At 38.2% G+C, this 24400-nt stretch overlaps 1 protein-coding gene across 1 annotated transcript in view; it reads right to left on the reverse strand.

Moving 5' to 3' along the window:
- MYZAP (myocardial zonula adherens protein) overlaps positions 1 to 24400 on the reverse strand; it is a 48559-nt gene that overhangs the window by 20785 nt on the left and 3374 nt on the right. The window contains exons 2-9 of the mRNA XM_065641965.1: positions 21518 to 21607; positions 12569 to 12727; positions 10191 to 10283; positions 7722 to 7835; positions 6718 to 6870; positions 3749 to 3874; positions 2777 to 2905; positions 502 to 587 (exon numbers count right to left, since the gene is read on the reverse strand). Of these exons, the coding sequence (XP_065498037.1) occupies positions 502 to 587; positions 2777 to 2905; positions 3749 to 3874; positions 6718 to 6870; positions 7722 to 7835; positions 10191 to 10283; positions 12569 to 12727; positions 21518 to 21607 (950 nt within the window). The remainder of the gene's footprint in view (positions 1 to 501; positions 588 to 2776; positions 2906 to 3748; positions 3875 to 6717; positions 6871 to 7721; positions 7836 to 10190; positions 10284 to 12568; positions 12728 to 21517; positions 21608 to 24400) is intronic.

The following is a 24400-nucleotide window of genomic DNA, read 5'->3' on the forward strand; positions in this document are numbered from 1 at the left end:
TCTTTCTTCTATTAATAAGCCTCATGATTCCAAGAACAAGCATTCACAGAGGTCTCACTGCAATAAACATCAACCTCACTCTCCCCAAATAACTTCACAGCTTATTTCTGCACTGTGATGCTACATGTCTGATTTCTTCCACATCTTCATTTTCTTCATGTTCATATGTTAATGTCCACTGCATGTGTAGACCTGCTGAATTTGGGAATACCGATTTAAGAAAAATGCAATCCACAAATAGGTCACGACTTGTTCCATCTAAGACGTACTCTGCATGTTTGCATACAACTTTTCAAGAAAGGCACATGAAAGTGGTTTTTGTTGCAAAAATTAATCCTGTTGACATTTTATATGGAATTAACTTACATTCAGATGGATAATCTCTACCAGACTGCAGTTTCAAGTCAGAAAAAGTAAAATTCAGGTATCTTCAGAAACAAACAAACCCACCCCTAAAGTTTCCTAGCAATACTAGAAGTTCCACAGACAAGAATATCTCACCTTTCACTGTCAGAATTGTTTTCAGATTTTGCTCCAGATATTTGTATTTCATTTAGTTCAAGTTGTTTTTGCAGCTGGTGACGTTCCTAAAGAAGAAATGTTATCCTTCAGTTCTCCATGCGTCAAAATGTAAAGGCTTCACAAAGCATATTTCATTGCAATTCAAAAGACCATTTTTGAAATTAAAATAGAAACTGATTAAACAAAATTCACGCACTTCCTATAGCCAAGGAGCACAGAATGCATAACAAAACCAAATTCCCAGCTATGCATGGAAATAAGATCAGAGTTTTCAATTTCCTACTTGAAGATGTACCGTTATACTTGAAACTGATTTTTTTAATAAAAATATGAGTCATCATGATCTTTAACTACATAAGTGTCAAATTTTCCATGTTATCCTTCCAAAACAATCTCTCAATCCAAGACTGAGATAAAAGGTATTGCTCTATTTTCTTCCCCAAAATATTCCTCTTTGTTTTCCAGGTGTCCCCCAGCACAGTGCTCATGAAGATCTATGAGGACTTGGGCACTGAGTAAACACAAATTAACACACGAGTCTGCTATCCACTTTAATGGGAATTTAACAGAGGCATTCAGTTTACCCTGCAAGTATCAGCCAAATAAAAGCAAACTAAATAAGTGATATGAAGAAACTCATCTGTACTTAAGAACTACATTTCAATCCTTTATTTACTGCATTTCTCTTACAAGTTGTAGGCTGAAGCCCAGATGAAGCTAATGGAGCTACTAAAGGGGCATATAAAGGCGAATGAGTTGTCAGTGTCATCGCTAATTGTACTAATAGATTTGCAAGCATCAGACAAAAGCGACTCAATACAAATGCACATTAGACTAACCAGTCAAGCCAACAAGACTGGCTTATAAAAGTCTATTTCTCAGCAACAAATATATACTATACTAAACTAAAGTTGGTGAAAAAACACTAAACTTGTAAGAACAGAAGATTGTATTCCCTCCACTTACTGGAATGCTTTCTTCTTCTGTATTTTGGATAGCAAGGCACAGATTTTTAAAGATAATGAGATGCCTGCTATTGAAAGAAATGAGAAATGCCAAAGCACATCCAAGAGCATTGGAGTCTTTTGGAAGGGCTGCTCTTGTACCATTTAGAATGACTCTATTCAGTCTAAGGACTAAACAATAACATCCATTCTCAGGTGAATGATACCAGAAAATGAAGAGGAAATTTCACTGTAACTGTTCAGGACAGAAGATATAAAGCTTTTTCAGATACCTGAAAAGGTCCAACAAATGAGATTCAGATGCAGTGTAATATGCGAGGAGAGGTACTATGATACTCTTAAATGCAATAATACATTAAAACAATCATAATCTGACTACTAGTCTGAGTTTTGCCCTGGAGCAAAGTCCATAAAAGAGAAGAGGGAAAAGCAGGAAATAGAGAAAGCAATGCAAAACCTGCTACAATTAGTTTTACAGTAGTGGTGCCAGTGTCACAAGAGGTAAGTGTTTCAAAGCATTTCTGCTTTCAGAGCTTTAAAAGTAAAGGGAACATTTAGCCAGGGAGAGGAACAATTAAAAGTTTTTTAATGCTAGCACGGAAGGAAGAACCTAAGTTTTGGATCAAAAGGCAGTAAAAGTGATTTTTTTCTTCTCACAAAATATTTTGAGCCATAATCTAAATAAGATAGTTGTCTGCACAGAAGATTAAGTGGCTGCTACATACCCACAAAAACCCTCAAAACATTTTAGTCTGAAGCTTTCAGTTTAGCATTTCATCCACGTGTAAAAATTTGTAGATACAATTCCAATCAGGACTATAAATAGCTAAATAGTAATGACTGTTAGCTAATAGTAAGTTTCTAGCTAAAACACATTTTAATGGACCTACTAACAGCATCGGTGATTACTTTGGATCGTTTACAGTTACTGCTTCCTTAGGCTTAGGAGATCTTGCATACTGAAGGAAGACTGATGGGTCTTTTAAAACTGTTTCTTTAAAATAATGGTTAATTCACTAAATAAATGTTGACACCTTAGGCAACTCTGACTGAGAAGACCACTAGAAAGATAGAACCACCACTTAATAACAGTGTCTCTATGGTAGTGCAGGTCCGTTAACTTATATGGATACAATAGCTAAATAAGATGTGAACAGCAATGCAGCAATGTCCTGTCACTGAGCAGGTGCTGAGCAGCAGACGAAAGGAAAAAAAAAAAAAAAAAAATCAAGTTTCCTCCACGCACTTCTGCATTTCCTTTAAAGACGGCGGTCAACTAGCTCTCATACCTCTTCCATGCGTTCAATCAACCGGTCCAGCTCACCAATTCTCTGGTCTTTTTCCTGTATACTTGTTTCTGTAATCTGCATCTTCTTATTTGCCTCTTCAATAGCCTTCAGAAGCCGATTTGTTTCCTCCTTCAAATAAGAACATTTACAGTCACATTAACATACAATATATTAATGAGGATTTTGTTTGTTTGTTTGTTTAGGCCATAGAGCCAGTCTAATTGCTTTTAAGCAGAGCTCAAAGCTTTTCACTACACCAGCCGTGAAGTCAGGAAGACTTGTGAGCCTAAACATGAATTGTATAGAACAAAAGATTTGTGGCACTTCGAACTGCATAGGTATTTATAAAGCATCATTATGAAAATCTGAGAAAACCTTTTACCCATTTCTTAGATACTTGTTTTCCCTTCTGAGGAAGCCATGAAGTAACAGCATAAGAAAAAAATGTGGTTGCAGAAGATAGAAATTTAAACAGCAAAGCTTGCCATGTTCAACTTTGTACTTTCCTCGTATATAAAAAAATATTAATATAAACAGACTGGGGAATCTACCTTCAATCTCAGGCATTATTTATTTTTATCAGTTAGAAAAATGCAACGACAAACTGCTCATAGAAAGGTTTTACTTGGGGATGGAGGGAAACCAGGGCGTCTGGTGAAGTTCTTCTCCCTCCCCTTCTTAAACTGTCACTAAATTTGGACATTAAAATTTTCTTTTTTTTAGAGAATCGGAAGTTAAAAAGAACAACTTAGTCTATTTCAAATTTTGAAATCTACATTATCACTACTGTTACTGTGTTTGAACACATTCTTTTCTCAGCCCTACAACTCCAAAAGCTTGGAAAACTTAGTAACTGTGGCATGATTAGTCACAGAGGCAAGACTGAAGGAACACGTGTTGACCCTGGGGTATTAAGTGATTGAGAAATGACTCCCAAGTTGAGCAATGCTCTTACAGACTGGCTATACATACTAGGAGGATTTCTTTCTCAGCTTTATGTTTCTGCTCCTCTTCTCGCATTTTTTCCTCATATTGACTATAGAGTTTTCTTGTCATTTCCCTCATGACTTCAGCATTGGCTTCCTGCGACGATTCCACCTGTGAGAGGGGAAAGTTGACCCATCAGTCACTATAACACTGCTGGCAGCAGGAGAAATGGAGTTCACATGATGCGAGAATAACACTTTGAACTTCATCTCTACCTTGTTATAAATTTGACGCTGCTGAAGCAGATTGTCATTTGTATCAAGAACAGTTACAACACTCTGCCAGTATACAAGTCATTCGAACTTGTAGAAGCTACTAATTCAGCAAGTTTTGTGTTGTCTGAATTTAACCAGTCATTGCTTATCCAAGACCAGGCTATGCGTCTTCAGTGAGCCCTGCCATAACAGCCTCCGAGTCACTTGGTTTGTTTCTCCATTGAAAAGATATTGTCTCCCCCCATTTTACAGAAGCATAGAGATGGTCTAGATTGATCTCCTGCTCCTAAATGACCATGAGCACTGAAAGCAATAATTACTTTAAGCTGTAGCTCCGTGTTATTAACTAGAAGACACAGCTGTACTCTCCTTCCTCTCTCTTGCTCTTTGTGTAGGCACAAGAACTGGGGCGACCATGGAGCAAAGCAGATCATGGAACAATCAGACTTCAAATTAATATACTCAGGGCATGGAAGGGTTAATTTTTAACCGCAGGACCAGAAACTTTGCTACTGCTACAGGGAAGAGGGCAGGAATAGTAATTCAAAGACAGGATTTCCCCCTTATGTTGGCTAAAAACACTGACTGAACCACACCCTTAGTGATTACACACCAGATAGGATATACACAGCTTAAACCCACCTACCCTGTAAAAAAACCACAATACAAGCAAAGTAAAATAGGTAGTCCAGGACTTGGTTCTCTTACTAGAGATGCTATAAAGTTATAATGAAATGCTGTGGGTGCCACAAAAACGTCAGGAAGAAGAGGAACATACTGTCATCTGGGAGAAGAATAGAGTGTTCCCTGCTGATCACTACAGTTTACACAGCTACAAAATCCCCAGTTCAGATGATTAAGATGTTTGTGTGTGGGTTTGGTTTTTGTTGTTGTTGTTTCCTCCCCACACCCCCCAAGGACTGAAGGATTTATTAAACCCTTGTGTTTGTCTTGCATGGTGGGAACAAGCTGTTTTACTACCCTGTAGGATAACAACGTACTTCATCCTTTGAAAGGGGACTGAGCTTTGAAGGACTTCACTTGTACTGCAATTGCCCCCTTTGGCATCTCACGTAGACCAATACTGAGGCAGAAGCAGTAACCTGCACTTTGTGAGATGCACTGGAGTAAAATTCAGTTTCAGTACAACACAAAACCTTGCACATTTCAGGAAGCCTGAAAGAATCGTATCATTCAGAAAAAAACAATAATCAAAACCCAGGGTCCTAAAGATACACTGAACTAGGAATACGATCTCTGGCACTATCTCTCCATCATTCCTTTGCTTATGGCTTGAGCAATGAGGAAAGTAAAAACAAGCACAAAAAGGTAGACTCATCAGGGCATCTGTTACGGTACTCTTAAGCAAGGTCTCCAACCTCAGTTATTGTTATGACTGTATAAATAAACCCAAACTACTTAATAAGCTACATGGGTGTGTTCCCCTAGCCAGAAGATAACCACGGCATACTGCAGTTACTGCTTTTCAACCGATTACCTCCCAGATTCCACACCATGCTCTTACATTCACCCCTCGAATTAAATCCCAGATGGCTTTGCTTCTTTGATACACAATTTTATGTTTAACTATCAAAGACAGCAATGAGGTATTTTATCCATTAGCTTTGTAACAAAGCTGCAACTTTTAGGGCAAAATTTGTACTGTTTCCTAGTTAAGTCAGAGTGTGTATTCTGCAGACCTTGACAAGGTTCAAGATAAACAAATCCTTAAGCGTCCTGTTGAACTGGGACTTAACCTGGGATTCTCTGCACCTTTCCTGGGCTTGTTGGTATATGTCCTTAAGATTAAAGTCCAAATTTCTGTTCTGAAATCTTAATTGCATCAGCTTTGCTTTCTTAATTTTTTCCCCTTTTTTTATTTCCTGCTGACAACAGCAGGTACAAAATACAGATACTTTTATAGCCTGTCAAGTTTCACCATGAGAGGAAACTAGAACATGAGTTCTAAGTAGAAATGCACTTATGCTAATGTTTTCTTTTGTAACTATTCATCATTAAGCACGAACGCAAGTCACTAGAGAGCCAAAAAGAAACATGATCTGACAAAAATCAACATGAATAAACCAGCAGTCACCTTAATTTCACAAATTCTGATACAGTACTCTACACAAATTAGTCTATTTTGAGCAATTTTAAGAAAGACAAACGTTTCCAGAGGACAGTAGTGTTCTGTGGTTTTAAATTAAAGGAATACATTTGGCAGAGGAAGGGAGAAAACGGTCAAGCTTTCTGGTGTATAAAACCTTCCAGTCCACATTTTATTCCCTTGCATTTCTCTGTAAGAAATAGCTTAATTCTCTTTCCAAGATACCTGCTGTTACAGTATATATCTGCTCACCATATGCTTATAAGACTTAACAGACTACCTATTAAAAAATTGTGCAATACCAAATAAACAAATTCAACATAAAAACCCCTTACGGCACAGTGTAGAGCTATAATATTCCTTTACTTACAGCAATGGACACCATTTTATGGTTTGAATTTTCACCTGCCAACATTCCCGAATGGTAATCCCATGTTACAGAAAGACTGACTGGTGCCGGCTGAGATTCTTTGTTATTAAAACAGTATTGATTCACAGGAATATTTCAGCTCTAGGGAATGATGAAGGCATGAAGAATGAAGAACCCTTCACAAATAAGACCAAGGAATTAATTTAACATACTCCTAATGCTCTTACTGGGCTATATTTTTAGGAGAGTTTATATACCACACCTTTAATTTCAGTAACTGATTTTCAATTTGTGCTGTTTCCAGTTGCTTTTGCTTCTCTCTCAGCTTTTCCATAGATTGCTCATGTGTATGTTTTAAATTCCTTATTTGTTCCCTTATATCAGTGTTCTCCAATGTAACATCCACTAGAGTTTTCTAGAAGAAAGAGGCAAATCACATTTTAAAAGCACAAATAATTTCGTGAACTAATATGATCAACAGATTATGGAACAGACACAAAATTTAAGAGTTTCCTGATGTGTCAATGCAGTGCGAACAGTTTTGCAAGATGTAACACTTAAAATTATTGCTTTTGTTGTACTTAGTTCGCTAGCCAGTATTTCCATGAGGAACATGCTCAGTGAAATCAAGTCCTGGAACACTACGAAAAAAACAAAGGAAGATGGATACATTTCAATATGAATGCTACTCCCAACAATCTTCCTTGCTTCTCTCCAAAGGCCATGCTATACATATTAAATGTACTAGACTGAGAAAAACTGTGACATACAAGAAAGCAGGAAGGTAAGTTGTTCAGCTCAGATATGTGGGAAGTTATTAAAACAGAAAATTCATTCCCACCTTCTCCCTCCCCCTACATTTCACGGGTATGTAAATTCCCACAAGTGTTTAGCATCCAAACATGCCACTTCCACTTCCGTTGACCAGCGAAGGCAGGAATAAGCCAGGAGATGTACTGTTTTGCACAATACAAAACAAATCACATTTCAGCTTAGGTATTTCATAGAGACATGATTAGTGGCATTAGTCTGCTGCACATCAGTTCCTCTTTATTGTACACTATTTTTAACAGGTTTTTAGAAAACAGAGGTGTTGGAGAATTTTTTTAATTAGTTTCCTACATTAGCTGCTTTAGATATCCAAGACAGTATTTTACGGGCTTGTTTAGTGTTAGAATCTATATTTGTCATCCATGTCCTATGTATGCTTTCAAATCCATGTCAGAAAAGGCAATTGTGAGCCGTGAAACATCTATTAAAATGTACCTGCAAGTCTATTGATGCTGATGTCAAGGAGCTGTTCATTTCACTAAAGCTATCTAAGGCTGCAGCCTGCACTCGCACATGATTCTCTAAGGATTCCTGATGAGCATTTGTCACCTGAGCAGGAAAAAAAAAAAAAAAAAGTTTTATATAGAATAATGATCAAGTTTAGCTGTTCTTTCAAAGGGAGCTACAGAAGAAAAAGACCCCATGTTCAATTTTCACAGTGCTAGGATGCTTAAAATATACAGGCCTCAAACCATACTCTTGCACCTCAGAGACAAACAAACAGAACTTAGAATCCAAATATGCTAACAGAAATAAGGCACAAGTACCTACATTTATTGCTAGTCTGTAATCACTGTAAAAGCTGTTCTTTCTGAAAGGACAAGAGGACCCTTGGCAGATGTCTATTCATAAAGTTTATATACACAGAGCAGGCAGATTATAAAAAGTCAGAGTGAAAAGCAGAAGAATGCAAGAAATGAGGAAATCTAGAAAGGTATGGATGAACTCTGGAATAGCCTTACTTAGGAAGGAACTGACTAATCAGGTATGTAAAGAAGCAACATCAAGAAGATTTAAGGATGAAACAACACAAAGCAGGTAGGCGAAGTCGGCAGAGAGCTTTGTAGTACAAAAATTTGTCATCTTCTGTTATGGACACACACATGCCTAAAAACTGGATGGAAAAAAAAAGGCACAAAATGACATTAGTTAAGAAGAGACCAAAACACAAACAGCGTAAATGATGACGAACCATCCAATAATAAAGAGAAAAAAAAAAATGTTACAAAGGGAGGCCAGCCCAACTCAGATTCTTACATAGACCAGATTTGTTTCTTTATAAAAACATGAGAACACTAGGGACTGATACAGTGAACAGTTAGTGTTTAGTAACAGAGTCATACACAGATTAGGTCAGCACAGTGAGCAGAAGCCAAGTAGTTATTGTGAACCCTGTATAAAGGTGTGCTCATGTGAAAACAAAGAAAGAAACGAACAAAAGCAGAAATGCTTTGGAAAGATTAAGTTACAAGATAAGAACTCATGTGAAGAAGCACACTGCCCAGGGCAGGATATCGGAAGTACAAACTTCAAACAAACTTCATAAACAAAAAGTAGTCCTGGAAATTGATGGGGAAGAAGTATAGTGATTCAAAGCTGAAGCAAAGAGTATATAAAGGATTTTAAACAGGATCCCCAAATAGCATGAAAGATGCAGTCACGTAAAACCAAAACCAACCAACCAAGCATATATTATTAGGTAGAACAACATTTGTGCTTTCCTTCAGGCTATCTACTGAAAAAGAGGGGAGGGTGTCACATAATGTGCCATTTATGTCAGGAGTGCTTCATAAACTGCTAATTTGCTTCAGAACTAGAGATTCTGTCAGAGCCAGTCAGAAATCCTTAATTGAGATGTTCAGACTCATGCAGGATTTCTGCTGAAGGTCTGGAAGTACAGAGTATCACCACTACTATTCGGTATCAGCAGCGAAGACAACAAAACTGCATCTGAATCAGCACGTGCCTACATGCATACTGGGTGGGGGACTCACCTTGTTGGCATCATTAAGACTATTTTAACACAGTTTACAGAAATTCAGTTTTCTCTTCCTCCTCCTCTTAAGTCAGGGTGATTTTTTTTTTTTGAGACTAATTGCTGGAGGGTAAAAATAGCAGTTTAACATCAAGTTCTGATCTTTATACATAACACAGCATGCAGAGGACAGTCTCCAAATGAGGATGGCAGAAGGGCACAAACCAGGGGCCCAGTCCCTTCAAGTCAGCATACGTTTAATTGCCAAAGATTCATCTGAACCAGGGCTGCGAAAATCAATGTTGAATCTAAAATCCACAGCAAGTTTTCAGGGAGATTTTGTGGACCAAAGACCTCAGCAGTTTAGTATGAAGGATACTTCTACAGACTGCAGCAACTTTTATTGCTAAAGCAGCATGTCAGAAGAAAGAGGTCATCAAATGACCATTGAAAGGTTCAGTTAAGAACCAAAAAGTAAGTACCTTTTAGAACTGTCATGTACTTTAATACTAAAGAATATTTCTACTTCTTTTACTACAATGTTTAAACAATACAGTCAGTAAAACAGAGCAAAGTCTGTTGAAATGACACCAAGTTGCATGTTACTCCTAATTATATAAGGTATTCATTCAATTCACCTGGCAGCTTACTGGTACAAACATCTCCACTAAGTAACAATATACACAGACAACGCTATTCTTTTATTTCCAAGAAGCAGGCAATTAGTAATTCCATACACAAAAGCATTACTGTTTTACTTTACCTTCCTGGAGGGAAAAATAAATGAATAAAGAGAAGTATAGATATCACATAAAACAATGGAGTGGTTTGAGAAATTATTTCTGTTCTGCTGAAGAAAAAAAAAGTTTCTGGATAACACTGGGGCAGTTACTCTCATATGCTTTCCCTACAAATGAACATATACTCACTTTCAGTTCATTTGTAAGCTGCTGTATTTTTCGTTTCATTTCATCATATTCACCATACATTTTCTTTCTTACTTTTTCCAGAGTTGCTCTCACCTGGTGTCAGAAAAATCAAATGCCTTTATCAAACTTATTGATTATACTGTTTATACTAGGACATAATTGGTTTTTTTCTACATCCTTCATTGTTACTTTCCATCAATAACAATTTACTCTTAAGAACAAGACAAAAACTTACATCTCAAGACTTATCTACATAAGGATAATATGAATAAATGTCTCCAAGTAATTCTAAACTTCTCTGTACACCTTTAACACTTGTAAATTAATAATTTAGATCATGATTTCGATTTAATTATCCATAACTCCTTCTAACCTGATTACCGAAGGAATTAAAACTAATTTGAGCATATAATGTTTTCCTTCTCAAAAAAAGCATCCCCACATGGATTTAATACACTTGCATACTTTTTAAAGTGCTTAATTAGTTTTCCCTGAGTGTCCTTTGAAGATAAACCCTTTAATTTCAGAATTTTAGGCTAGCTAAACAATATACTAGCATAAATTTACTAATGTAATTTCAAATCTGAAGAACAGAGTACTCAACTTGATTTTATTTAAGAACTATGGATGTGAATCATACCTTGCAAAGAAAAAGAAAGCATGCTGGAAGTCAGCTTGGGTTTAAATGCCATTGCGATCATGCACAGAACCAAGAGCACATATTGTAAACACTAGTTAAATGTTTGCCTACAGTCCACCTCCCAGCTACACACATTCGACCTCCTTTCCTGCCTCCCCCCTTCACCTCTATCAAAGACCAACTGACTGCAGATAATCTAGGGCAGTGAGTTTACCTCATCTCCGCATGGGCTTGGGGCAGGAGCGAGGGGAAAACATTAGTAGGACCTTATACAAGAGAGGATGTTTCCAGCAGCTCTGCAGAATACCCACTCCCTCCCAGAAAGAGGGGCGTTGGCCACCAAATCTATGCAAGGAGTAGGCATGAACCCACTCCAAACTACCTGCTCCCTTCGGGACTCTACTGTTAAAGACAAAACTTATCTGGCAAATCAAAGTTCACAAATTTGTATAACTGAACACAGCTTCCAGAAGTCAGGAGAGCAAGGGCCAGCACATCTCTTCCCATGTCCTTCCCACTTTTTACTGAAAGGTTCAGTATCCTGAACACACACGCAAGACATGCAGTTCACCTGACACATCCCTCCATGCCACAAGCCAGCTGTGAGCTGGAAAGGGCAGGGAGATGGTCTCAGTCCCAGCAATCTGCACCAGGCACCAGAACGGCGCAGCCAGGGGAGCTGGACCTGCTGTGTGGCAGCTCACTTATCCCTGGACACTCCTCAGGAGGTCAGATACACCACCCAGGCGGGAAATTGGCAGCCAGGGCAGCTCCTGTGCCTTGCCTGCTGCAGCACTGACAAACCCTGACTGCGAGCACAGGTGACAGTGGTGAATGCTGGGAGCTAACTAACTGGGAGTGATGCGGGAGAGAAGCAAGTGCTGATAGCTAGAGACCAGGCAGATGCTAAAACCACACATAATTACAGTCTTTTGCACTGCTGGCTTGACTCAGTGTTCCTCCCTTTTATATCAACTCAGTTTGCACTTGAATCAGTATAACACAATAACCGTTGACCAATAGCTCCCTGGGTGGCGAAGGTGGATGGGAAGAGAAGGTCAAATTATTTGCCCTGGGCTAATTAGGGGGTTATTGCCAAAGCCAGAGAGCCAAGGGCTGACAGGCAAAGAGATGCTGAGTTTCAAGCACAGAAACCAGCAGCAGCAGAAATGCTTTTTTTTTTTCTTTTAGGACAGCTTCTGCCAATTATGATAAATGAGCACGCACAGAGAAAGTAGTACAAAGTCATCCTTATTAGTGTGGCTATTTTAAGGCTGCCCCAAAATATACCCAAGTGATTTTACTATGTCACCTAATTTAGGAGGCTTTTCAAAACTGGGGGTTTGGGGACAGGGAAGCAGAGGAAGAAAGGAGAGTTTATCCTTTCGGGTGTCTGCTTACATAGTTTCTTCTGTATCAGATTTTAAGTTATGAAGGCTTCAGGACAGGAACCCCAAGATCTGTGGTAGTTTGCTTGCCCAGCCGTAGCCTAGTCAGCAAGTATTAACAAGCATCAATTGGCACAGAGGCCTTGAGTCTGGACTGCACAGTTCCCAGGTACACAGCATGTTTTTTTCCAGCTTTAATACTAACACGACAAGCCTTTAACTTCAGAGTAGGTTCTCACTTCAAATTAAGGTGCTGGGTTAGACATCAGCCATCCCATACAAACTCACAGCTCTACACAAATATATAGAAAGGATATTTGACAAATTTTGAAGCTGAAAGCATAACTCACTTCTTTAATGTAATTCATCTCCTCTTTCAGCTGATCAGCTGACCAGCCATAAACCACCATTTCTCTCTTATGGTTGTTGTCAGTTCGATGTACGACGCCATACACCATCCCATGAGAGAGCTTCCCTGGAGGCATGCCGTTTGGTACATGGTAGAGCTCCTTAAAAGTAAAAAGGGAAAAAGTTATTTTAAAATCAGTACTAGAATTTAAAAAAATAGCAAACAAAAATACAGTAACATAGGGTCAGGAGAGAGAGCCAACCACAGGGAAAGCACAACAGTACCTAAGAACACTAGCTCCCAAATGTTTTGGGGCCAAACTGTCATCCTTCATATTTTTGGGAAGACCAATGACCAGCTTATAACTGATAGAGATGATAGAGATGTCTAATTTCCACTGGCTTTAGTGGAAGTGATATAGGTGCAACTAGAGACAATAGATGAGATTTGTGCAAGGAGAGGTAGAGGCATGTGAGAGAAAAAGTTATTCTGCCTTGTTTTCATTCACCAACATACGCTACTTTTCTGCATTCTTCCAGAGCATGTCAGTTCTCACAGTTCCCTTTAAACTCTTGCAACCACAGAATCACCTTTCATTCCCCAAACTCCCTGCTGTGGGAAATATAAAAATTCACAAGTTTAATCAAGAATTTTAGAAAGTAATAATTGTATGTCTTACTTTAAGGCATTATTTGCAAGACTCCTCCTATTCATCTCAGTAAGAAAAATATTAATGCAAACAGTAGAAATCATTTCCCTCAGTATGTAAATAAATATCTGCAACGTCAGATGTAACCATTTGACCTGGCTACTCACCTAGCTTCCCTTCTCATCAACCCAGAGAAACAGCCTTCCATAGCAATCATCTGAAACGAGTCAGTCTTCAGAAGTACTATTAATAATTTATCTTCTTGATTACAAAGAATCTAAACAACTAGCTTAGATGAAGATATCCACAATATGGCTTTTTAAAAAGAAGGGGAAAATATACCTAACTTTGAATATTTGCAAACTAGGAACCTAAAGTTAGTGATCATTTCTGAATTCAAAGTTAAACACAACCTTGGAAACACAGCTGTTACTGCTTAGCTTTGCACGTTGTCTTTGAAAGCTCAGTGCTGGGGACAAATCAGTTAGAGATAATTTTACTGAACCTTCTCATGCTAAATATACCAGGTTATGGGTAAATTTGAGAATATTTACTACGTTGACCTTAGAACTTGTCTGGTTTTGTTTTGTTCTTCAGTAATGATGCTGTATGAAAACCGACAAACTTTGAGATTCTTTACTAAATTAAGAGTCAAAGCAGAGTCTAAATATTCTCTTTGACACCAAATAGAGGCTGGAAGAGATGCTCAGCATCTTATATCCATCTGCAGCTGCATCCTAGAGAGTTGCCAGTCCTCACCATGACAGACAGTGACGACAGCATCTGCACTCTAAAGCAGTACCACTTCCAGTTTTCAGCAGCCAAACTAACACAACTGTGGTGGCAATGTAAGAATAAATACTTCCTTGGGTAAGGGAAAAAAGAACAGGATAATCTACGTGCATTAAGAAGAATAGGTAAAGATAGACATTTGTTTTACATTGTGTCCCTCCCTCATGGCACTGACACATTTTCTCAACATTGTAAATCCTACACATTTTCCTTTACCGTATCATTCATGGCTTAACTATTTTGCTGAAACTCTGGGTGTGCATGTGCAGGGCCGGAAGGGGAACATCACAGAGCAGACACCTGATAAACAATATTTGAGGCAACAAACAACAAAGGTATAGGCAGTCATTCAAAAGAAAGCCTTAAAACCCCTTAATGGAAAAACATCAGGCAACCAGCTCTACCTACACATGAAATTATTTTGCACTATGAAAACATTATATGCAAAGCTTCATATCCTGATAATAAGAAGTTTCATAATTATATATTATTGGGTTGTTTGTTTCGCTCTTTGGATGTGTACAAACAAAATCCCACACGTGATTTTTTTGAGTAAATACAGAAACTGGATGGGGACAGGACTCAAAGCTTTTTTGTGTTTGTTTGCTTCCAGGGTTGTTAAGTTCCTTTGACAGTTTCATTGCAGCTTCTCCCCTGCATCTGGATAAAGGGATTACATACAAGTTTCCATCTTCCTGACAACCAAATGAATCATCATTTTGATTGTTTAAAGGTTACTAAGGCGCCAGACACTGAATTCATAAATCCAAACCCTTTACCCTTGATCACTCCTTTTTTATGAGGCAAACAGCTGAATACGAGCAACTGCCAGATACTTTGTGCCTCCACAACATTAGCTGAATTGTTTAAAGTGCTGTTTTCGGAGTTCTGTACGAAAATTATGACCAAGTTCCTTATTTTTACAATATTATAAACACATTCCTAAGGAATGTTTTGAAGGATATTTTTTTCCCCTCTAAGAAAGGCCTATAAATTCAGACCAATGGTTTTGCAGCTGGAGAATCACCCATGGCACTTACATATTTCACAGGTGAACAGACTTAAATTTACATCGTAATGGAGAGTACATAAAAGATTAAGTATGCACACAGCCAGACTGGATACATGTCTCCTGCAACAATGCCAAACTTGCTTGTTGTCTACATTTGCACAAGCCTCCCAAGATGCCTTTGTCACTTCTCTTTCAGAAGATTAAAAGAATCTCCATCATCTGTTGAGTGCTACAGGTCTACTGTGTTCTACTTAAAATGCAGGATGTTGCTTTTACCCCCTCCTTATTCTTCCTTCGCATCACAATCCTCAGGCAAGCACCTGTTAAAATTTCAGTATGGTTCTTGCTTTATTTAAACCTGTGTGAACAACAGCTATACAAACAACTGCTCTCATATCTCTTTAGTCTTTTACCTTGCTGTTCTGTTCCAGTTATGCTTACCTCCTACTCTCCCTTTTCTCTGGTTGGTAAATCTTAATTTCTACTCAATGACCACTTGTTTCAGGGTTCAGCATACGCCCTGACAAAAAAGGGCTAAACCTGATGCAGCCTCCCTTTAAGGGAAGGGTTACAATAAGAAAAATTTGTTCAGTGCAGGGCTGAGAGGTGGATGGGTTACTTTGCTTGTTGACTTTTTTTAATACACTTTTACCTCCAAAGGAGGCCTTGCTGAATGGCTCAGTTCTCAAACTGCTCCACAGAACTGCATTGCTAAGTATGCATTGAGTAGACTTTCTGCCAGTTCGTCTCCTCTCTTAAGCTACTTCCACCCACCCTTGTTTATTTTTCTCCCTTCAGTGTTTTTTTCCTTCAGCCTTGTACTCTGTTCTTCCTCTATCACATCCCCTCTCTCCCATGTTTCCTCTTCCACAAATGTTGGATTTTCCACATCCCCAAGGACTACAGAATGTTTTTAAAGTCACATACTTCTCATTGTTTTCCTCTATGTCTCATATGTATCTATTGTCAGAACTCAGATTTCTGAGAAGGTCCTTGCCTGTCTCCACTCTGATCTGCAGTGAGGTTAAGTCAGTGACAATAACAGAATAAGTAAATACATGCAAGTATTTAGGAGGAAATAAATACTTTAAATCTAACCAGAAAAGCGCTTGAAGATGGATGGTTTAGTTAGATTAGTTAAGCATTGCTGTCGAAGGTCAAAATATCAGCCAGCTCCCTACCTGCCTATGCACTTGCTGCACTGGAACCAGTGCAGTTGTTGCCCAAATTGACCTCAAAATCCTTTCTAATGTGAGCTGCTGATCTGAAAAAGCAGAATTAGCTTAAGCAATTTGAGAATGTTTATTTGTACCTACAGCCAGTTATATGACAGTGCAAGGTAACAGCAAGAAAGTATTATGGTGATGCACACAAATACAACATCAGCCTCCAGGAACATGCTTTGTCTAAGTTGCAGCAACAGTCATGTTGCACTTGGTGTGATCACACAGCATGTACTAAAGAAACACAGACTGTGTTTACTTAATTAATAAACATTTAGAACAGAAGCCTACACCCCAAGGTTGCAAAAGTCTTGATAATTGCCATGCATCCTGTTTATGTCTCTGTCCAAGGAAGTAGCACAATTAGTATGAAACAGGTGAAGCAAAGACACTATGAAAACAACGCCTAAATATGAGTTGTTGGATGCTTCTAGTATTGCCCATGGTTTTATTGGCATTACGTGAGATCATTTGCCTCCTAATCTATCTCCATCAGTTTTTGAAAGTCAGATACCCCCATACTTTATACTTTCTCCCTGCCCCAAAACTGGAAGCACAAGAACAAAAGAGGTATCTCATTTTGAGGGAAAAAAACCATCTAATGTAACGATTAACACAATTCTGTGTTTAGTACTCATATGGCCATAAAATTTTGCTAAATCATGATCTTGTGTTCACCTACACCATCTACAAGCTCTTCTTTTAACCAAAACTGTACCAGTTAACCAAGGCTTTATCTATTCCTCAACTGCCACATTCCAGAGGTTTCTGAAATATCCAGTTATCTTTTGCTTGTTCACTAGTTATACAAAGAACAAGAACATTCATATTGCTACTTAGGTTACATATTTTTTGTTCAGTGAAATGACAAATTTATAATATTGAGCTCACCAAGGACAGCTACTGTGCTCTGACAACAGGTATCTATGGTTTTTTGTTTTTTCATATTCTTCCACAGCCCATTAAACTCATGTTACATTTAGGGATGCTTCATACACAAATAGTATTAAAATAGGGAAAATATGCCAAAACATAGACATGAGTGCTCTTAAATTCATGACGCTAAATAAGAAGCATCGTTTAACACATTCCATCTTTTAAGCTCCTTGAACTCTAGAATTTAGGTGCCTATCTCAAAAAATAGAAATGACAGGCATTATACAACGTCATATCTAATCAATGAAATCCGTACACAGAATACCAATATTTATACACTAAGAAAATAAGACATAACGAATGCAGCAGTAACTACAGAAGTCAATGGGATCCTTTCTGTGGTTTTGATGTAGTGCTGTTTCAAATGAAGGTGTTGCTTAATTAGTATACATCAAAAAAATCAAGTAATCAGTGCTGGAGAGGCTGAGAAACAGTAACATCAGCCATCTGTAGCATGTGAACCACATTCGTAATGACACAACTTCTGCTATGCTGATGGGAGTGGGCTAGCAGCAGCAGGTCAGCAGAGAAAACAGGCACTGTCCTAGATTCAGCGTGCACAACAGCCCCATGATTGTTGCACTCCTATTCTTTGATCCAGCCCTGACGCAAGATTCTGCTTGATTCTCTCGATCACATACAGGAGCAAATTCCCCTTCTGGCTTCCTTACAGCCTACTTTTTTGCTGAGGAAAAAAGTTTTCTTCTGTATTCCTGCTTAGGAAGCAAAAACGCATTTAAACTTTTGGCTGTGTTGCTTTAAAAACACAACAAAATTAAAGAGTTTGAGGATATACACAACCAAAGTACCAATTAGAGTTTAAGACTAAACACTGCTCAAAATCTGTTGAAAGCCACAAAGACAGGAACATGACACAAATTTCTAGTGTTATCTCATTTTCATTCTCGTCCATGTGACCAAACGAAAAACAAAAATCTGTCTATACATATCTCCATATTCTGCCCTCAAATGCCTAGCTGCAGATTCCAATGACACTTCCAAATTTAGCCATGACAGTGAAGAAAGAGACCAATAGATAAAAATAAGCCCAGTCCCAAATAGGGACAATACAATTGTCTGGTAGCCCTTTATTATGCAAGACAAGGCAGGCTTCAGGACATGCAGATTTTGCATACAATCTGACAAGCACAATATTCCTTTGTACTTCATGGCGAAGTAAACAGCCTCACACTACTGTCATCCATTGTCTATCATTAACAGAAGTAATGGAACAAAATCTGGGTAGTTTCAGATTCTCTCTACCTAACATGCTAACAATTCAAGACATTTAGCAGTAGGATTTTAGCCTGTAGAAAGCAAACAATCAAATCAGCCAGCCTCTGCTTGTGACTTCAGGTCTCAATTACTTCTTTAAAGGTATCATAGCCTATATATGAATATAAAAATCCAGCCTAACACACTGGAGCAAAAGCTCAGTCCCTCTTCAGTTTTGAGATCAACTTCTAACTGTGTACCATCTGCCAGCCTTTCACAAAAAATGGAGAGAGGCCATCCTAGTATAGTAATGCCTGCAGCATTTTTGTTGCAACAAAACTGCCCAGATCCATCGCTTTGTTTTAATCTCTTACACTGGCTCATTTTTCTTTCATGGATGTATATCAATAAAAAAGTCAATCTAGAAACTTAATGCACTGATACAGACTTAATAAAATACAGTGTACATTTCCTGATGAACTTGGACTACAATGGAAAAGGCTACGCTAGCAGCTACTAATATAATCAACAAAGAATCAGTTCTGATCAGACATCAAGCTCCAAAAGAAGTTATTGGGAGGATCAGTGTTAGCAAGAGCTTCTGTGCAGTTCACTGGCTGATTTTACAATTGAAACATTTCTTAACAGTACTGAGCCCCAGAAAGACACAGAAAAGTAACAAATAGTCAGTAAGCCACCACTGTGTCACATTAGGGCAGCTCAAAAGCACCGCCTTCTAATGAAAGATTTGAAAGAGGAGATTACAACCAAATGTCACGCCATGGTGTATTTTTAGTTTTCTGGCATTGCCTTTGACACAGCAAGGTCTCAGCACTCTCAGCAGCAGCAGGCAGCGCAGGGACGTCTGTCTCTCTTCAGCACTTGTCCTGCCCAAACAAGAGAGTGCCTGGCAGCCAGGCTCACACTGCCCATCTGCCTGAGCACGCCAGCAAAAAATGTACAGTCCCACAAATCACCCCTGCAGCTAGTTTCTGTAAGTCACACTAATACATATTAAATACCAAAAACATTTTCCATGTTCCCATTTTCTCAGCATTTAAAGACAACACAGAACTCTAGATTCCAACAAGAGACCTACTGTCAAATTTCGTTCTTGGTGAAGCTGTATTTTTTGACCTTAAATTGTAAAGTGCAAGGCAGAAAACTGAGCAGTTCCCTAATTTCTGTCTGTTATCCCTATTCCCAAGAAGAGGGCACAGTTCTCATAGGACTGTGTGTGGATTATCTAATATTTGCTTTAAGCAATTTCATTAAGTCAGTTGAATATGGGTGATTCAGCAGAGATATCTGATCACTGCTTTTAGGATATGCCCTTTTTTTTAAAATTAAATTTTGCAGTTAGATACAAGTATCACAGCATTAATAGTCAAGAGCCCTGTGTGCACTGTAAGTTACTGTGTAACTAAGTCAAATACAGAAAGCAATACATTCCACAGACAATAAAAATGTACAGGTAATACATTGTTTTAGAGACATGAGGAAAAAAAAGTTCATAATCAGCGATTTTTTTGTAGCCGCTTCCGTACACTGACTATACAATCTGTAGAGATATTTTTTAAATTACACAAAGACCATAAAACGCAAGTAGATGGCATGATTACTCAATGTTTTTAATTGCTATAAAACTGACTAATTAGATCCCATCTAGCTCTGAAGGCCACATGTATGCTTTCTAAAACTCCTTACATTGTGTAAAAGTGCTGAACTTTAGAAAAGTACTTAGAATACAAAATAATTAGATAACATACTTTTTTTTGGTCTCAACTAAACAGGACCCATCTCTTAAAAATCACTGTGCAATATACTGGAATAGACGGTGAGCCCAATAATATATTTATTATCTTCCATATCCTCTGCTTAATGTTCTCTGATATAAAACCCACATGCCTTTGCTTGTATTATGGGGGAAATACAGCTCTCATTAAATATAAGGTCTCACAGAGAAAAAAACTGGTCACATAAGAAAGTCACTACAAATTGCCCAAGCCCTAATCATTCACACTTCATTCTTATTATTATACTGCTCAGCAAAGTGAGTAAGACATGAGTCAATATCTATCCTCCTCAGAAACAAACTGATGTTACTCTTCGGGCAACGCTTAGGCCAGTCTGAGGGTTTCTGCAGGCAGATACAAACTGACAGAGACTGACAGAGTCAGTGGTGGGGGATGCTACTCTAAGTGCTACAGCTGAACACCTCTGTACAAAGTGAATTATTACTATGGAATGGTGGCCCAAATTTAGTTTGCATTAATGCCTCTTTAATCCATTCTGTAAGTAACATTTATGGATCCTCAAGGACCTATTACTCTGCCAGAGCAGAGTATGAAAAGCTGAGTATGTATGTCCTATTGCTATTCAGCCATTTGGTCTGGTAAACTGAGCCAGCTTCTTGTTTAATTTTGGTTTATCAAAGTGTAAATGTGGTAAAGTTGTCCAGCTTCCCTTTTTAGTCTCCATCCTTAAGACAAATAAACATCATCTATCACTCTGAAACAGCTCTTAAAGAACAAGTTCTCCACCAAAGCAGCTTTAAGATTTTTTGGTGTGCACACTACTTGGTTCTACCAAAAAATTGCCTTTCTGTACCCTTCACACACATGACCTTCAAATCACTTTCACTCCAGAACAACCTCGAATTCTTTGTTTTCTATTTCTTATTAGTACATCCCCCTTTCCCAAAATTAGCCGACACAGTGAAACATCTAAGTCTCAGGCAAGCCAGCTCCCACACACATGAATGCTCAAATCCCCTTCAGGTGAGGATCGAGATCCTGTTTAATGCAAGACCCTGCTCTTGACAGCAGTTTCCTACTCCTTAATGCATAAATGTTAAATAATCAAGTCTTAGAGGTAACTCTAGTCACAAATCACCTACAATCTCTGTGCTGTTCCTCTACTACTGCCCTTTTTTACATGCAGTTTCGCTATCCCGACTCTAAGGCTCAGGCTCAAAGCTCACAGCTGATTTGCTCAGGTTCCTAATTTGTTCTTCTCAGATGACTGGGCTTTGGACTCCCAAAACAACTAATATCAGCTTCTGTGGACAGCAACATTTACTCCATGTTTACATAGAACTTAGCTTTGTTTCTTAAAACTTACATTTTTCTTTCTTTCCAGTTCCTTTGCTCCCTGTTCAGGCTGTGAGCCTTCATCAGGTGGTACTGTTAAGCGTAACCTACAGACATTCATCTGAAAGAAAAACAAAGGTTTGCTTTTAGATTTAAGTGTTACAAAAAAATACTTTAATGACTTGCTGTATGGAATGAACTATACTAGTTCATATACTCGAGTTTTAATTTACCCTTTTCTGCCTTCTGCCACATAGCTGACAGAAGATAATTTTTTAAAGGTTGGAGGGGTTTTTAACTGGCATGAAATAATTCAAGGGCATCCCCATAATTACATACCTGAAATAGCAAAAATCCATTTCAATCAACAACATGTTTTTGTGTACTCATAGATGACATTGAGAGCTAAGATAACAGAACAGTGAACAGAACTCAGTTTTGTTTGCAGATTTGGCATACTTTTAATCTTCAAAAGAGATTATTTAGAAACAAAATGTATTCTGGAGTGAAGGCCTCTTATCTGTTCAGTATATATTCAAGTATTTGATCCAAGGATACCCAAGTACTGCAGTTCCACTGAATGTGAACAGGAATATTATTGAAATCTGATACATACAAGTTGTTCTTAAAAAGTAAGCTTCAAAGTGCTTCAGAGAAAATTTAAGAGATATTGTTTCCTATCTGATTTCAGAATAACCATTCTCTTGCTGAGGAAACAGGCCAATAGGGTTGACACCTTTCTATTCCAAATTGTTGCTTGCCTAGTTTTTGGCTGAGAGATCTTTGGTGAAATTATATTTTTAAAGCAACAATTTTGTAGAAAACAGCTGTAAGCCCTAAACAGAGCATCACAAATAATGAAATGAGAAGCCTGTGTGTCCAAATTTGAAACTGCACAATACCTTCCCATGAAATCCCAGCTATTTACAACAAACAGGGCTCTTAAAGCTCTTCCTCAAAATGTCTAAAATATTTCTTTCATGATTATTGTGGGCCATCACCATGGTTCTATAGCCCAGCATCTCATCTGATCTAGATCTCTCTAGTTTCTCCTAACTATTGTACTTTACTCCAGCCATGCTGGATGTGTACCTTCTCTCTGAAATCCACCTTTCCATTACACCTGCCCAGGTTCACAGTTCATGTCTTGGTCACTACAGCATGTCCTTTTGCCTTGAAAATGGCAATCACGTTCTGCTCACAGGCATTCAGAGCACAGCAGCAAAGTCTTTTTCATAACCTCAAATGTTATCATTTTATAATTCACTTCTTCCAACTGTCTCCCATACCAGTTAAGCTAACTTGACTTCACTTTCAAGGCTCTTTACAGTACAACCTCCTCAGAGCGCCACTATTCAGCATCATGACAAGGATTCCCATTTTCCCTGTTTCCAAACAATGGACCTTTTTCAACTTTTCAAATAAGCCTCAAGTCCTTCTTCTTCTCAAACAAAAGCAATTGAAAGAACTATCTGCAAGTATCTGCAGCAACTTCCCTACTTTTCTTCCAGCCTTGCTTTAAATCTGTTGAGATAACAAATCAACAGTGTTTAGACTACTAGTATGCTGTCAACTATATTAAAAAATGCTACTTTATATTGCCTTCCGTCTTCCTCTCTCAGTTTGGTCTTTAAGGTCTGTAAGGCCTTCTACCAATAAGGAACATGTCCTGAGATAAAGTTCCCATAAAATATGTGAGCTGTGTCTGTATTATAAAGAAAAAAAAGCAGCTGTCTATAGTAAGATCAAGGTGAAATATAACCTACTCTTAAGACACATCTGTGGAGGCTACTTTTTGTGCAGTGGGCTTCTCACCATCAATTCCTCACTCAGCCATATACTAGCAAATCTAGAACAAGAAGCCACAGAGGACATGAAATAAAACCCCCCAAACTTAGTATAAAAGCAGTATTTGCTAAGTATTCTGAAACAATTAAATGCATTTAAAAATGATGAATCCTTGCACATTGGCTTTTGACACTGCATGCCAGCTATGTTTGTTCTGAGAACACCAGACCCTTCTCACACACTGCAGAAGCTGGAGGTGCTTCCTGCTTACAAGTTAGTTATCAAGATATATTAATAATAACGTCAACTTTGGAGCTCGTTGATTTTTAAGGTAATTACTATCACCTTTTCTCACCTATTTAATTTCCATTTCCTTCTGCTCTTTCTTCCCATTAACTTAGCAAGGCTCTTTCGTCTTAAAACATGCCCTTTTAAAACAAGAAGGGAAATGGAGTCTGGCGCTCCTCCATGTAGACAAACAATGAAAGACCAGGCCCATAAATAGGAAATAGAACTGAATTTGTGCTGTGTGGGAAGTGATAGGCAAAATTTTTCTTATAGTGATTTCAAATGAAGGAAAACTGGACTAAAAGGAATGAAAGGATTGTTAGGAGACAACATGAAAAATAGCTCAAATAAACAGAAACAGATAATGACTGGCAACTCAAAGTTAGGAGAAAAAGAAGTTGTGTATGATTCTCTGAAGCTGGCAAATGGCTTCCCTGTTAGTCAGTATGGGACTAATTATAGCCAACATACTTATAGATTTACAGTGCGGTGATTGTAAACAAGTACTTATCTCTGTACCTGTACACCAGTTAGTGAGTCATGACTGCCTGTCACATTACAGCAACTGATATGTTACAGGGTTCCTATGAAGGAAGTCACAGAAGTCCAGTACAGATGGCAGTCAAATCCTAATTACTAGACTGGAAATATAAATCAATAACAAGAATTCATTGAGCCTAAACCCACTACACAATCAAAGGACTACTATTGTTTAAGCTGTTTTTCTTGCCCTTTTCACATTGCCTTCTCTGTTACTCCCAAAATCACTTTTTTTTCCCCACTTCCTTATTTCCACAGTAGTTCCTTACTTTAATAACACCTCAAATCAGTATCATAT

This window comes from Caloenas nicobarica, chromosome 10, assembly GCF_036013445.1.
Source record: "Caloenas nicobarica isolate bCalNic1 chromosome 10, bCalNic1.hap1, whole genome shotgun sequence".
Lineage (NCBI taxonomy): Eukaryota > Metazoa > Chordata > Aves > Columbiformes > Columbidae > Caloenas > Caloenas nicobarica.